Genomic DNA, 12,834 nt, shown 5'->3' on the forward strand with positions numbered 1-12,834 from the left:
ACAGAGTAAATACATATTTAAAAAATAAATAAATAAATACACAGGAGAAATATCGGTGTTGTGTAAATTGAACTACGCCACACATTTAAAAGATAAATTATGCAAGTCATAGCCAAATGCTCTGCACAAGTCTTCTATCTCTAAATCATGATGAGATTTTTGAAAACTGTGCATGCTGCCTGCAATTTTTGTTTGAATATGTAAGCAGAACGTTAGCTTATAATCTAACATTCCTCTGTCAGATCCAATCCTTCACGCATTCCACTACCTTACTACTACCCACGTGTAAATAACAGATCATTATCAAACATTATTTTCTATAAAAGAGAAAGTGCCCATCAAGTAAACAGATTTTATCCACAAATGCATATGCTATATAACTAAAAAATTATAAAACTATAAACTATAAAACTGTCAGCTGTAAAGTTGGCGTTTTTTTTTTTTTTTAAAGCAATGAATGCAAAGAGCAAGGAAATTGCAGTAAAATACCCATAAGCTTGAAAAAAGAAGTTGGAGGGCTAATTCTTCTGTGTATTTCCTAACTGCTTTTGTTCGTGCAGAATGTAGTTATATTGCTTTGTAGGCACATTTACAGGCATAAAAAAATACCCATACATGATGATCTTTAAAGAGAGGATATTTAAATGTTTTTTTTAAAAATAAATACAAATAAATTGCATCTTTTGACAAACAGTTGCTGACTTTATAAACCGAGTAAGTTACCACTGCTGAACACATACCTCTGTTATGAATGACTTGGCTGTCAAGGGGTTCATCACAAGAATAGCCCGTCTCAGAGTGTCCCGGTAGCGGTTCAGTTCTTCTATTCGCATAGTGGCAAAGAGCCCTGTGATCATTTTATTTATGTTGTTTTCTACCTTCTGCAATGCTACATCCATTCCCTGCTGAGATACTTTGTCCAAAAACTCTTGTATTCCACGGATATCTAGGAAAATCAAAAGCCAAGCAAGATGTTAATTGGTAAGTGGAATAAAAGACACAAAAATCCATTCAGCTTCTCTCACAAAAATGTTTTGTTCAGTATCAGGTAGACCCCTCTGGGCTTTAACTTAAAACTCACTGGAGCTCTTCCCTAAGCTATGCTTGTGGCATTTCTTATAGTGCTAAAACACAAGAAACAATGTCTACACACCAGCTCCTGTCCAAAAGTACCACTGAAAACCAAAACAATAGATATTTCTAGCAACTTTCCTAATTTGGCCAGTCAATTGTTATGCTAGTTCCATACAGGATTTTCATGCTAAAATTCATAAGTAGCAGTGAAGCTAAGATGACTGCAACTTATAGTGCCTTCCTCTGAGTAAGGGTTGTCTGAGGCACTTGGAAGTGGGAGGAAGGGAAGTAGATTCTTTTTATTGCTGGACTCAAAATTATGTTATCCACAGCAACACTACGTAGCTTCAACTAAGTGAAGCTCATTAAAAAGTCTTAATGTCGTTCTAAATTGCACAGTTGTTTATTTCCTTGAAAAACAAAACAAAAGGCAGACACAGTTGCAATGGTACTGCCTGCTCTAGTCTGATGCTGCCACCACTGGCTGAATTTGTCTTCCAACTGCTCTAGCGGAGCCTTCTGGCTCATACCAAGTAAATCCTTCTTTAAAAGCGAGTCACAAAGGGAGAACTGGTCCACAGAACACTAAGTATTTTCACCACCACCACCACCTCGTAATATCTTTAATGTTCCCTGGACAGAAATGGCTGGGTGCTCTCACATTGAGATGCTACCCTCAGGCTGGCGGAAGCCTTTTCCATTATGGAATTTCACAGCCAAGAGCAAAAAGGGGTAGTTTTGGTTTCCCCCCTCTTTTGAATGGTTTTATTTAAATAAAAACTAGAATCTTCCAATTTAAAGTTACTCGATGACTTCCCAAGTCAGAGCAGGATCTCCTGGGCCTCAGGGAAATCCTGAGTCCTCCCTTTCTGACCCTTATTCACCACTGCAGTTTCTAAATCTTTTTTATGCAACCAAGCCACCAGCTCCCTGATGTGCAGTCACTCAGACCCGCTCTCCCGGAGGACACAGCAGAATATCCTTCCCTCCCTGTGCACCAGCCTCCCACAGACCAATCTGATCCCATTTAGAGAACAAGACGCAGCCTGAGAGACAACACGACAGATATGGTTGGGCACAGGCATTAGGGGCATGGTATTAAATCCCATCCCTGCAGGACTGCAGTCTCTGCTCTGCCTCCCTCCTACAACCATGGTGCTCTACCAGTGCCTTGTCTTTGTCTGGATCACTTGTCTTCCAGGGAACGGTCACACCCGAGGCCACAGGCTGATCACACCTCTTTCTTCAGGAAATGTCTAGTATCTGAGAAGGCTTCCAAGTAGATTGTCATGAGTGCTTGGTTGCTCTGAGGCCTCTCCTCCTCTCCTGTCTTCTTCTCCCACTCCCTTCTTGATTTAATCATACTATGGAATGGGGAACCTAAAAAGCATTTATGCTACAGCGAACTCTATAGATGCAGTTTTCATATGACATGGGAGGACTGCAAAAGGTTGGAAAATCAGAGCAGGCTGGAGGGATGCCTGAACATGGCAGACTGTGAGCCTCAGAAGAGATGTTACACAAACAGCCACAGGCTCAAGCAGGAAAGGGCTCTCAGATGACCCCTAGGGCGGCCTATTTTGCAGGAGCTAAAAGTGATACTGTGCTGGCACACTGTGATAACAGCTCAGGGCAACCCCACGACAAACCACAGAGAATAGCAGAGCACATTGCTGTTGTTTTACTTTATCAGGACTGCAGTAACTACGTTCTCGTAGGAGTACACTGACAGATAATGGCCTTTAGAGGGACCGAAGTCCATTTTAAGCCTAGAAGAAATAATGAAAATCAGCCTTTTTGAGAAAAATATTGTGAGAAAACCTTTTAAATACCTTCCCCAAAAGCTGCCTAGACCCCAGGAGCCTCCCCTAGCCTTTGAGACACCAGTACTCCCAGAGCTTGGCTGCTCCATGTCAGTCCTGTGGATTCACAAAAGGTTGGGCTGGAGGGGAGGATTATGTGTTCCCCCCCTCCTCGTCCCCAGCAAAGCATCCACAACATGGCAGGGGAACCTCTGTGATACACCCCTGCAAAGATTAGGGAGGTATCACATGTGGATTTAGCATGGAAAATGTGACTGGGAAAGTACAAGAGCAGAGCAGCTAAGGCCTGGCTGGTGACCACGGCAGACGAACCCTGCATGGTCCGAGGAGTCTAACAGCAACGCTCTGACATCCAGACATGATGAGCCTGAGGGGAAAAGCTGAAAATACCTGAGTTAGAAGTCTCTATGCTGACTGCTGGAAGAACTTTACTAAAACTAAAGGCAAGCTTTCCTCTTTTCCAACCTTAGTCAATGCTCTTTCTGTTTACCTATGCGTTTATAGACTGGGGAGGAGGCAATGCACTCTGAAGTTTAAAGGTGCTAACAAACACAGGTGATGGTGCCATTTGATTTCAGGCTTGGGTAAAATAAAGTAACTGAGAGGTTCTGGGTTTCAGAGAACTCCAATGGCACAGTCAAAAAGACCTGACGCGCAGAAAGACATTCCCATCTTGATCCACTTATTTTTGGCAACAAAGACTAGCATGAGAAAAACAAAGTTCGGTCTCCACAGTAAAGAAAATTCTCTGCAAAGATGTTCCAGCTAAAGAGCATTACAAGCAGCCACCCAAGCAGCCATCAGGCAACAGATTCCCAAAGCCACTTCCAAACACAAAGACCTGGCCATGTAACAGCTTACAGCCAAGCAGCCCACAAAAATAATTCAACAGCGTTAGTCTTAGAAGTCAGGCTGCCACCACCAGAAAGTTGGGTCTCTCGTCTAGAGCTCTAAAATACTGCAAACTGGACAGAAATTTAGGCTAGAAACAGCATTCAGCACAGCAACACCAGCCTTCAAAGACTGCCGAAACACCAGTATTACTAAAGTATTACACTTCAAGAACAGTTTAAACACAAATAAAATACATGCTTATCCTAAAAATAAAGTTCTATAAGAGAATCAGATACTAATTATAGCTTCTATTTAATATCTAAATCAGGAAAATTAAAATCAATCTAATCAGAGATGTTAGTTGTTTTTTTTTTTGGCACTTTGAACACCAATTTAAGAAACAACAAGATTATTTGAACGGCTACAAATATGCTTCGATTTATGCAAATGATACAATAACTTCTTTAAAATAACTTCTTTCCACTTTAACTCCTTCATTCTGAAGTTCCTGGGGCTCACCCACTCTGTGAATTATTCAGCATCCAGACAAATGGAGTAAGAACTGGATTAAAAACCCTCAGAGTCCAAATTAACGAAGTATACTGAGCATATGCAGATTGGACCTAGATATACCATCAAAATATTCAGGGAGGAAATGAATTTCATAGGAAAACTTTTAATAAAATTTAAATTCTATAGCATAAATCCATATATTCTTCTCCGATACCAGAACATGGAATGCAGATACCAAAGTTTTATTTGTTCTTTCAAAAACAAGAACATCATTGCACTTGACCATAACTTATAAACATGCTGGAATTATCGGCTGATATTCTGTATAATCTGTGTTGACCCAGAAACCTGATTATAGGGTCAAATTATTTTATTTGCCATGAATATCTGCAAATATGAACACTGAAGCAACTATACTGAATGTTCCTTGCATGAAGGGACAAAAGTGAGAGAGGCCCAGTAATATTCTGAAGTTCAGCATTTATCAGGTGATCATGCCAACAGTGTAGTATCAGTACTTGTAGGAAAACAGTAGTGTCCTAATGGAAAGGACACCAAATCATGTGTCATAAAACTGCTTGACTAGTTCTGCCATTGGCATTGATAAAACACAATGCCAAGGACAGGAAACAAATACAGACTTTGCTTTACTTCAGCCTACCCAGTAGAAAAATGGAGATACTGGTGATGCTCACCTGCTGCTGTGAAACAGCGGAGAGCACAAAAACACCCTGCTATTTAAATGCTATTTAAATCACGATGGTACTTCCAATATTTCATCAGCAAGTCACTAGCAATGATCATATTCAAAGCATATGCCAAAGAACAGATGCTACCACTGAATGGGCAGCATTATCTTTCCTGCGTGGATTGTCTGAAAGTGGCACATTTCCACACTGCACTGTGGAATCATCTTTCTAATAGATAAACTCCTTCTGCAGAAAAATCTGGCAAGCAACCTGTGGCACAGATGGCTCCACTGCGGAGACACAGAACTGTTCATGTCTGGAACACAGGTGTTTCTCGCCCTGAATTTGCTAGCCAACCTGTTGCCCAGCCAGGAGACACATTTCTATTTTCTATGTAAATCAGATGAATCACAGCCATTTCCAGAAATGCAGAAAAGCTGCCCATTATCACCAGTATTAATTATTCTCCTTACTGATTAAAGTCAACATTACCGTAGAGAAACAGACTGATGCTAAAGCCAAAGCTACCTCCTCCTCCTTCCATCTCAGTGTCATTGTTAGTTAAATTACCTTTTCTGTTTTTTAGTGTATAGCCATCACTTCAACTCTACACATGCATACACAAAAGCATAGTACCATTCTGCAATCAGATATTCAGCATCAGCTATAAGAGTTAAACCTGGCTGGAAATTGAAAAGAAACATTACCAAATATTTTCCTTTTCAAACAAAATTGTGGCTGATGTCAGACATTGTAAAGTTTACTTGGAAAGTTTAATAAACAAGGAACAAAGAAGCAAAATTTATTTGTGTGGGTGAGTGCAAGACCCACGGCCTCCTACTCTCTGAAGATCTGACTGATGTATTCAAATGCCACTTGACGAGTCAAGCTGAGATGTGAATCCAGGTGCCAGCTTTACCACAGGCTCGTCATTACTATCAGTTAATGAGGAGATGACCTATGAAAGTTCACAGCAAATGAAATGCAAGCACCTAAACCCATACAGTCTATTCACTGAACATCTTTTGGGTACTTGAGAAAGACCTCAAGATACAGGTAAGCATCTTAAATACTATTGCAGAGCATACTCAGAGCAGAGTTAAGCATCCTTCGAACTATGGGTCCGATACCTAAATCTTGACTGCCCAACCTGGCAGAAACACTTGGACCTCACCTAGCACAAACAGTAACACCATTTAATGGAAAGCTTGGCAACTTTATGGTAGGAAACATGCACAAGCAGGCAGATAGGGTAAAGTAGCCAGTATTTTCAGTAGATCATGAGGATTTAAAGTCCAGAGATTTCCTTGACACCAGATTTACAACGGCTGTGTCTTAGCTCTCTTTTTACTGAGGTTGCTACACTATATATGTGACACACCTGAAACAAGAAGATTCCTGACTTCCACTGCCTGATCTTAGTATCAAAAAGTAAAACTTGCTCTTTCCACAAGTTTCTTCACTGCTGGATCGCATAAGTTACCTCTTGCATTTCTGTTTCTATGCCAATTTCAGTGGGAGCAAGTCCCTTGTTCTGTCTTGAAGAAAATCTAATGATTAGGACACCCTAGTTCGAGATAGGCTGAGGCTAAGGCATCTCATACAGAAAAAGCAGTTTTTGTATGTAAAAGTAAAGCTTTTATAATCCATACAAAATGAACAGCAAACACTAAACGAACACCTCATATGCCAACTATGTATTATTCTTACTAAAAATGAGAACTCTTTAGGTTAGAAATAGATACAAATCTTTAAAAATAAATTTTCACATCATGCTATAGCCAGAAGAGAAAGATGGTACTAGTCACCAACAGCAAAAAATTAATCCATCCACTTTTATCATTGTATACCACCTAAATTACAAGGCATTCGCTGTTGCTGAGCACTTTGGTTATCTCAAACTTGGTTTACAATCATTAGCTCATCCTCCCTCTGATACCATTTTAGATCTGAGAACATTTTCCTTGCAGTACCCAGATGATAAATTCCATCTGATTCAGCTGTGGTAATAAAGGTGAATGTACCTGTCATAAATATTCACTGGCTGATTTACACAAAAGACCACTTTATTTGTACAGTTGATGAGAAAAGCCATTGTATAACAAATGGCACTGCTCAAATTCTTATCGAGAAAGCTTTGTAAGTTGAGAGCAGTGATCCTTCCTTACGCAATGATGGCTAACATGACAGCAACTATTAATTATGGAAATGCACTGCACACAAGGGAGATGTGCAGCTCTGGCTGGACTCTGACTGTGGCACCACTCTTCTTAAAGCCTTGAGCAAAGCATTCACATTGCTGTGTTTGTGTTTATGTTTATTAACATGCTTAAGGTCTAGACTAAGAAAAACAACAATTTAACATGATGATTCAATAACAGTCCTTCATCCTATTTTAATAGCAGTGGAATTCCCCCTCATTAGTCAGGTTATATGTAATTCAGTGAACCTCCAAAGTGAAAGAAACAAAAAATAAACAAAAACCAAACACCTACTGTGGTGGTTTTATTCAGGTGGGCAGCCAAGCTCCACCACAACCGCTCTCTCACTCCCCCTCCTCAAAGGGAAAGGGGGAGAAAATATGACGCGAAGGGCTCAAGGGCTGAGATAAGGACAGGGAGATTGCTCAACAATTATCATGATGGGCAAAACAGACTCAGAGTAGGGAGATTAGTAAGATTTGTTGCCTATTACTAGCAAGCTAGAGAAGAGAGAAACAAAGGAAAGAAACCAAAAACTCCTTTCCCCCACCCGCCCTTTTCTACCTCCTCTATAGGTCTGTCCCGGGACCTGCTCCAGCAGGAGTTCTCCACAGGCCTCAGCCTCCTCCAGGCCACATCCACCTGCTCCACCAGGGGCTCCTCCACGGGCTGCAGCGTGGAGATCTGCTCCATGTGGGACCCATGGGCTGCAGGGGGACAGCCTGCTCCACCAGGGGCCTCTCCACAGGCCGCAGGGGACTTCTGGTGCCTGGAGCACCTCTCCTCCTCCTTCTTCACCAACCTTGGTGTCTAAATGGCTGTTTCTCACTCCTCTCACTCTCCCAGCTGCTGCGTAGCAGCAGATTTTTTTCCCCTTTCTTAAATCTGCTCTCACAGAGGCACAAACAACATCACTTATTGGCCCAGCTCTGGTCAGCAGCGGTGCCCTTATCTAACATGAGGAAGATTCTAGATTCTTCTCACAGAAGCCACCCTATGGCACCCTGCTACCAAAACCTTGCCACGTAAACCCACACCACCTACATAGCACTTTCATTGCTTTTTATCCGTATTTGGAAACTGAGCACTAGTTCCAACTCATTATAAATACATTTAAGCTCAAATGCCTAATTACAGGTGGAATTTCATTTATATTATCAAAAATTTGGGAACATAACAAGTAGAGATTATATTTCTCAGGGAAAACTGAAAATGTATAAATGGTAAGAGTGACTTTCTTCCTCCCTCACTTGCAACTTTCTGAAATTTCACACATACAAAAAAAGGCATAAAATGTTTCAAATTTCTTAATATAATTCAGTTGAGAAAAAGGAAGAAAAATAAACACTGTATTGGTTTTTCTAAATACATTTCCACATCAAACCATAAGAAGAGCATGTAACACTAATTTTGTTGTTTGATATGAACTATTCTGGCACTACTGAAATGTCTAGGAAATCCTTATTTTAAAGGATCCTCTGACTATGCCATTCACATTAGTTTCTTTCTGTTTCATGGCATACTTCAATTATTAAAGATTAGACTTCAAATAAGGAAAATCAATACAGACAATCTCAAGAAGCCAAACCAATATTGTGGGAGAGATGCTAACTTTCGTAGTTTTCAAATCCTGCAAGACTTAAGTTTCCAACCTTAGTGATGACTGACACAAGATTTTTCATTTGAGTTTCTCAGCTTTATAACTGGGAAGAAAGAAAAAAAAAAGAAAAGGATAAAATAGATAAATAAAATTGAAGCTAGAACTAATACTGAAGAGTATCAGCTGCTACCTTAGGTTTTTGAAAATAGAAAGGGAGCCAGATTGTGATCAACCCTCTCTCATGGAGGCTGACAAGCCAATAAATTCTGCAATCACATACTTTTGACTGTATAACCCACTTTCTACCTCTTCGATCAAATTCTTTTTGACTACAGTTTGCATTAGAGATTTCCAAAAGGCCTCTAGTAGTTTTCATTGAGTAAAACATCTTGCAGAGAAATAAATTTTTCCCATCTGTTGCCTGCAAAGATAACAGCTTAGAGCCTAGTGCTGTTTATCTTCAGCATTTACTTTCCTCTTAGAAATTATGCCAAACTTGAAAAATTGTACCTATATCCTACACAGCTGTACAACACAGCTCTATGCCTAGATACACACCATTATTTAACAGCAATCTATACTTCTGTGTATGATATACTAGCTCTCCCTGTAGGTGCTCAGAACACCTTGTTGGTTTTCAGAAGTGTGACGTACCATGCATCTCTGTCCAACGAGGTGGCAGGGAACAGCAAAGTGACTGTCCTTGCATCCCTTCCTGGTCATAGAATAAACATGACAGTGTGTACGACAATCTTACTGTAGACAAATTGTTCTCTGACTGAGCATCAATCTGCTCCTCAATAATTTTTTCAGTTGATTAAAAGTTTACACTATGGGCACAGGAATGCGTTATGAATGGACTGGCAATGTGAAGAACGCAAGCCACAATACAGATAAAAATAAGATTTACAAATACTGCAATGAATCATTTCTAGCCTTTTCCAATTTTTCTTGACCAGTTAAAACTGTGTCAGAGAAATTTTCTTTTCAATTTATGAACCCACCTGACTTTTATTACATCATTATGACTAACTCATGCCTTTTTTCTAATGGTGGTGTAATTTCATCAACATGCAAAATACTCTGATCAAGGGTTTCCTCTTTTGAAAACTGCCCATTTATTTAGCTGCCAAAATATCCACTTACAAGCTCAATTTGAATACTTTTCAAAAGATACTAAAATTGTATTTAAAGTTGAAAAACACTTAGCTAATAGCAGTGGAGATCAGTACAAGAATGAGGTACTCAGATAGTCTTCCAAATCCAAATAGTATTACAATGTCACTTTTCTTTTTTGAAGCTTGCAGTCAGCACATACCCAAATGAAATCTCACACATCTGCAAAACCTCTAGGTAACATATCATTTAGGGAGACATTACACAGATATTAGGAAAACATCTACAGTTTGATTTTGAGCTCAGCACTGAAATTCTAGAAACAAAAACTTGATCTTCCTTCCTTATTAACACAACACAGAAGGTGCTCAGGTCAAGACTTTGAGAGTCAGATTTATTCCATCTTAAAGGAAATCAACTTGATCATAATCCTCTCTTGGCTTTCTACATATTCACTCATAGCTCCTGGAATGTGTTTCCCCAACTATTATCAAGGTAAAAAGCAAGAGCATGGCTAATGTTCCACTGGAGAAATATTACAGAGTAATTCAGTTAACTCAAAATTTAAATAATTTTAGGGACAACCAAAATATATATTTGATTTCCAGTGGTATGTCAAACAGCAAATGCAAAATATTACACGAGTTCTCACAAACAGCTGCCAACTTGCAATGTAATTGACACATTACAGTTACATGGATGAAAAATACATGTTCCTTTACTTATCTGGATGACATAATACATACTAATCCAAAAAGAAAATAGTTCAATAAGAAGCTTGAATTAATTATATGTTTATTGAGGCACAGTGAAGTGAATGAGTACAGGATCTTGGCAAAGAGCCAGATGAGTAATAAACAGTTTTAAGACTGTCTGGAGACAGACTTGAGAATATTATAGTCATCAGGCAGCTGAAAACAGCCTCAGGGTAATTATGAGCATTTGCAATCGATTAAGGAGAGTGTGATTCTTTTATGAATCTTTATTAAACTTGCATTAAAACTTTAAATGATTTGAAAACGTTATGGTTGCAAGCACATCTTTGTCTGTGGTCATCATTTATTTCTTTCTGGAAAATGTTTATGCAGGCAAGTGACAATGAAATTATTTGCTTTATAGGTTCTCAAAGGAGATACTTGGAATCCAGGGCCCATACCTGCAGGTGGACTTCAGCGCAGAATATCATCCCTTTAACAACCTTCTCTGCACCCAGCTCAGCCTTCCCCATTCCTTTTTCGGGATCATTAAAGAACTGTACTCCCATGCTATCCCATTGCACCCAATTTAATAAATTGGGCTGGGATCAACCAGCCTGCTTGGGCAGGGTTGGGGGGAATGCTCTCGTTTAAATTCACAGTTTCACAGAGCTCTTTATTTAGGCGAGCATCCTCAGTATCTACAGATCTCACTGCTCTCCTCGTTTTTTATTTTGGGACTTTCCCCCAAATCCTCTGTCAGACTGAGCTTGAGACATCTTTTTACTCATGTGAGCAGGCACCTCACTGCTGCCTTCATCCCTCCCCAGTGCACAAATAATCTGAACCCCCTGCATATGCTGAGGACTAAGAGGATAAATCCATATGGAAGTTTCGGTGAGAGCTTCCTCTAAGTCTTTTCTGCTGCTAACCTCCTTCCTTTCCTTTCAGCAGTTTTCAATTATTTCTTCAACCTCCACTTGCTACAGGACTGCCTCCTTTAACCTCCCTCACACAGTAAATCTGCCTCATAGCAGCCCTAATTTATTTTTTTTCTTTGCAGAAGTTAAAATTAAATTACCACCTAAGTTACTGGTAAATATCCACTGCCAAATATACGCAGTTAATATGATGTAAATCAGTGACAATGCTTGAATATTGAAGGTACACTGGGTAGAAAAACATAAGGTTAGGCCAGAAATTTGGACGGAGAAGTGGGTTTCAAAACTTTTTTTTTGCATATAAAATACAGAAAGATTTTAAAATATTACTACCACTACAAAAAAAGAGAATAGGAAATAAGGCAAAATTAATTCCCAAGAAACAATCTTATTCCCCTAACCTTTCTAGATAAAGTGCAGAGTCTTTCTATCTGCTTTGGCACTAACAAAACATTAAAAATAAATGTTTTCAAACAGCTAGACTTTCTCACTTTTATCTTAGAAATGTGGAGATACCTACATTGTAAATTGCACAAAATTCACAATTATGTTCTTGCAGTGATTGACTGGTTTCTTCATAAAAAATTTACTACTACAGGAAAGTATCTACATATTCGTGGAATATACAGTGGGCTGTAAACTGCCTGAAGAGAAAGACTTGAATTGAAAAAGCTTGCCCCTTGTTGATACACCACAGAGATAGATAAAAAAATAAAATAAAAAAATCAACAGTATGCTAGTATTCTGGGTAAATTACTCTGCTCATATAGCCTGGGTGCTCACATTCAGATCTCAAACGATTATTTCATTTGTTTCCCTCTGTGATTTAACACCTTGAATGTGTAAGAGTCTTTTTCAGGTTAATATTTAGGAACTGGCCATAGCAGATGCATGTCTATAGTGAGCCAGGATTTGCATTATTTATTGTTACAAACTCAATTTGGACTTGAGACTATAAAATAAGGATGTAACAACTTGATCAAAATATTTACAGATGTCAGTGACTCTTCTCACAAATCTAAACTTAGTGATTTCCAGAGGTATAAGTTATACACTTACATTATCTTTTCTGAAAGTGCCTTTACTGAAAAGGCTGTTGATGGTCCTAGGGACAAGTCCAGAGGCTAAGTGTCTCTGTCCATTCCCTACATTTGAAAGAGGGAGATGCAGAGCTACCTTCTGCAGCACAGTGATCCTACCACTTGAGATGAGCAGTTAGAACTAAAAGAGTAGAAGCTAATATGGCTGCTTAAATGAAGTAAAAATGGCTTGTACATACTGTGTGGACAGTAATTTTAATAGCAGGTTGAGAAAAACATCAATCTACTGGAGAATTTTGTTGTATTTC

General features: G+C 39.2%; 1 protein-coding gene across 1 annotated transcript in view; it reads right to left on the minus strand.

The window, feature by feature from the left end:
* The window catches only part of GRID2 (glutamate ionotropic receptor delta type subunit 2), a 728,283-nt gene that overhangs the window by 296,139 nt on the left and 419,310 nt on the right, over positions 1-12,834 (minus strand). The window contains exon 4 of the mRNA XM_035541219.2: positions 741-946. Within this exon, the coding sequence (XP_035397112.2) occupies positions 741-946 (206 nt within the window). The remainder of the gene's footprint in view (positions 1-740; positions 947-12,834) is intronic.

The sequence above is a fragment of the Cygnus atratus genome, chromosome 4, assembly GCF_013377495.2.
Source record: "Cygnus atratus isolate AKBS03 ecotype Queensland, Australia chromosome 4, CAtr_DNAZoo_HiC_assembly, whole genome shotgun sequence".
In the NCBI taxonomy this organism is placed as follows: domain Eukaryota; kingdom Metazoa; phylum Chordata; class Aves; order Anseriformes; family Anatidae; genus Cygnus; species Cygnus atratus.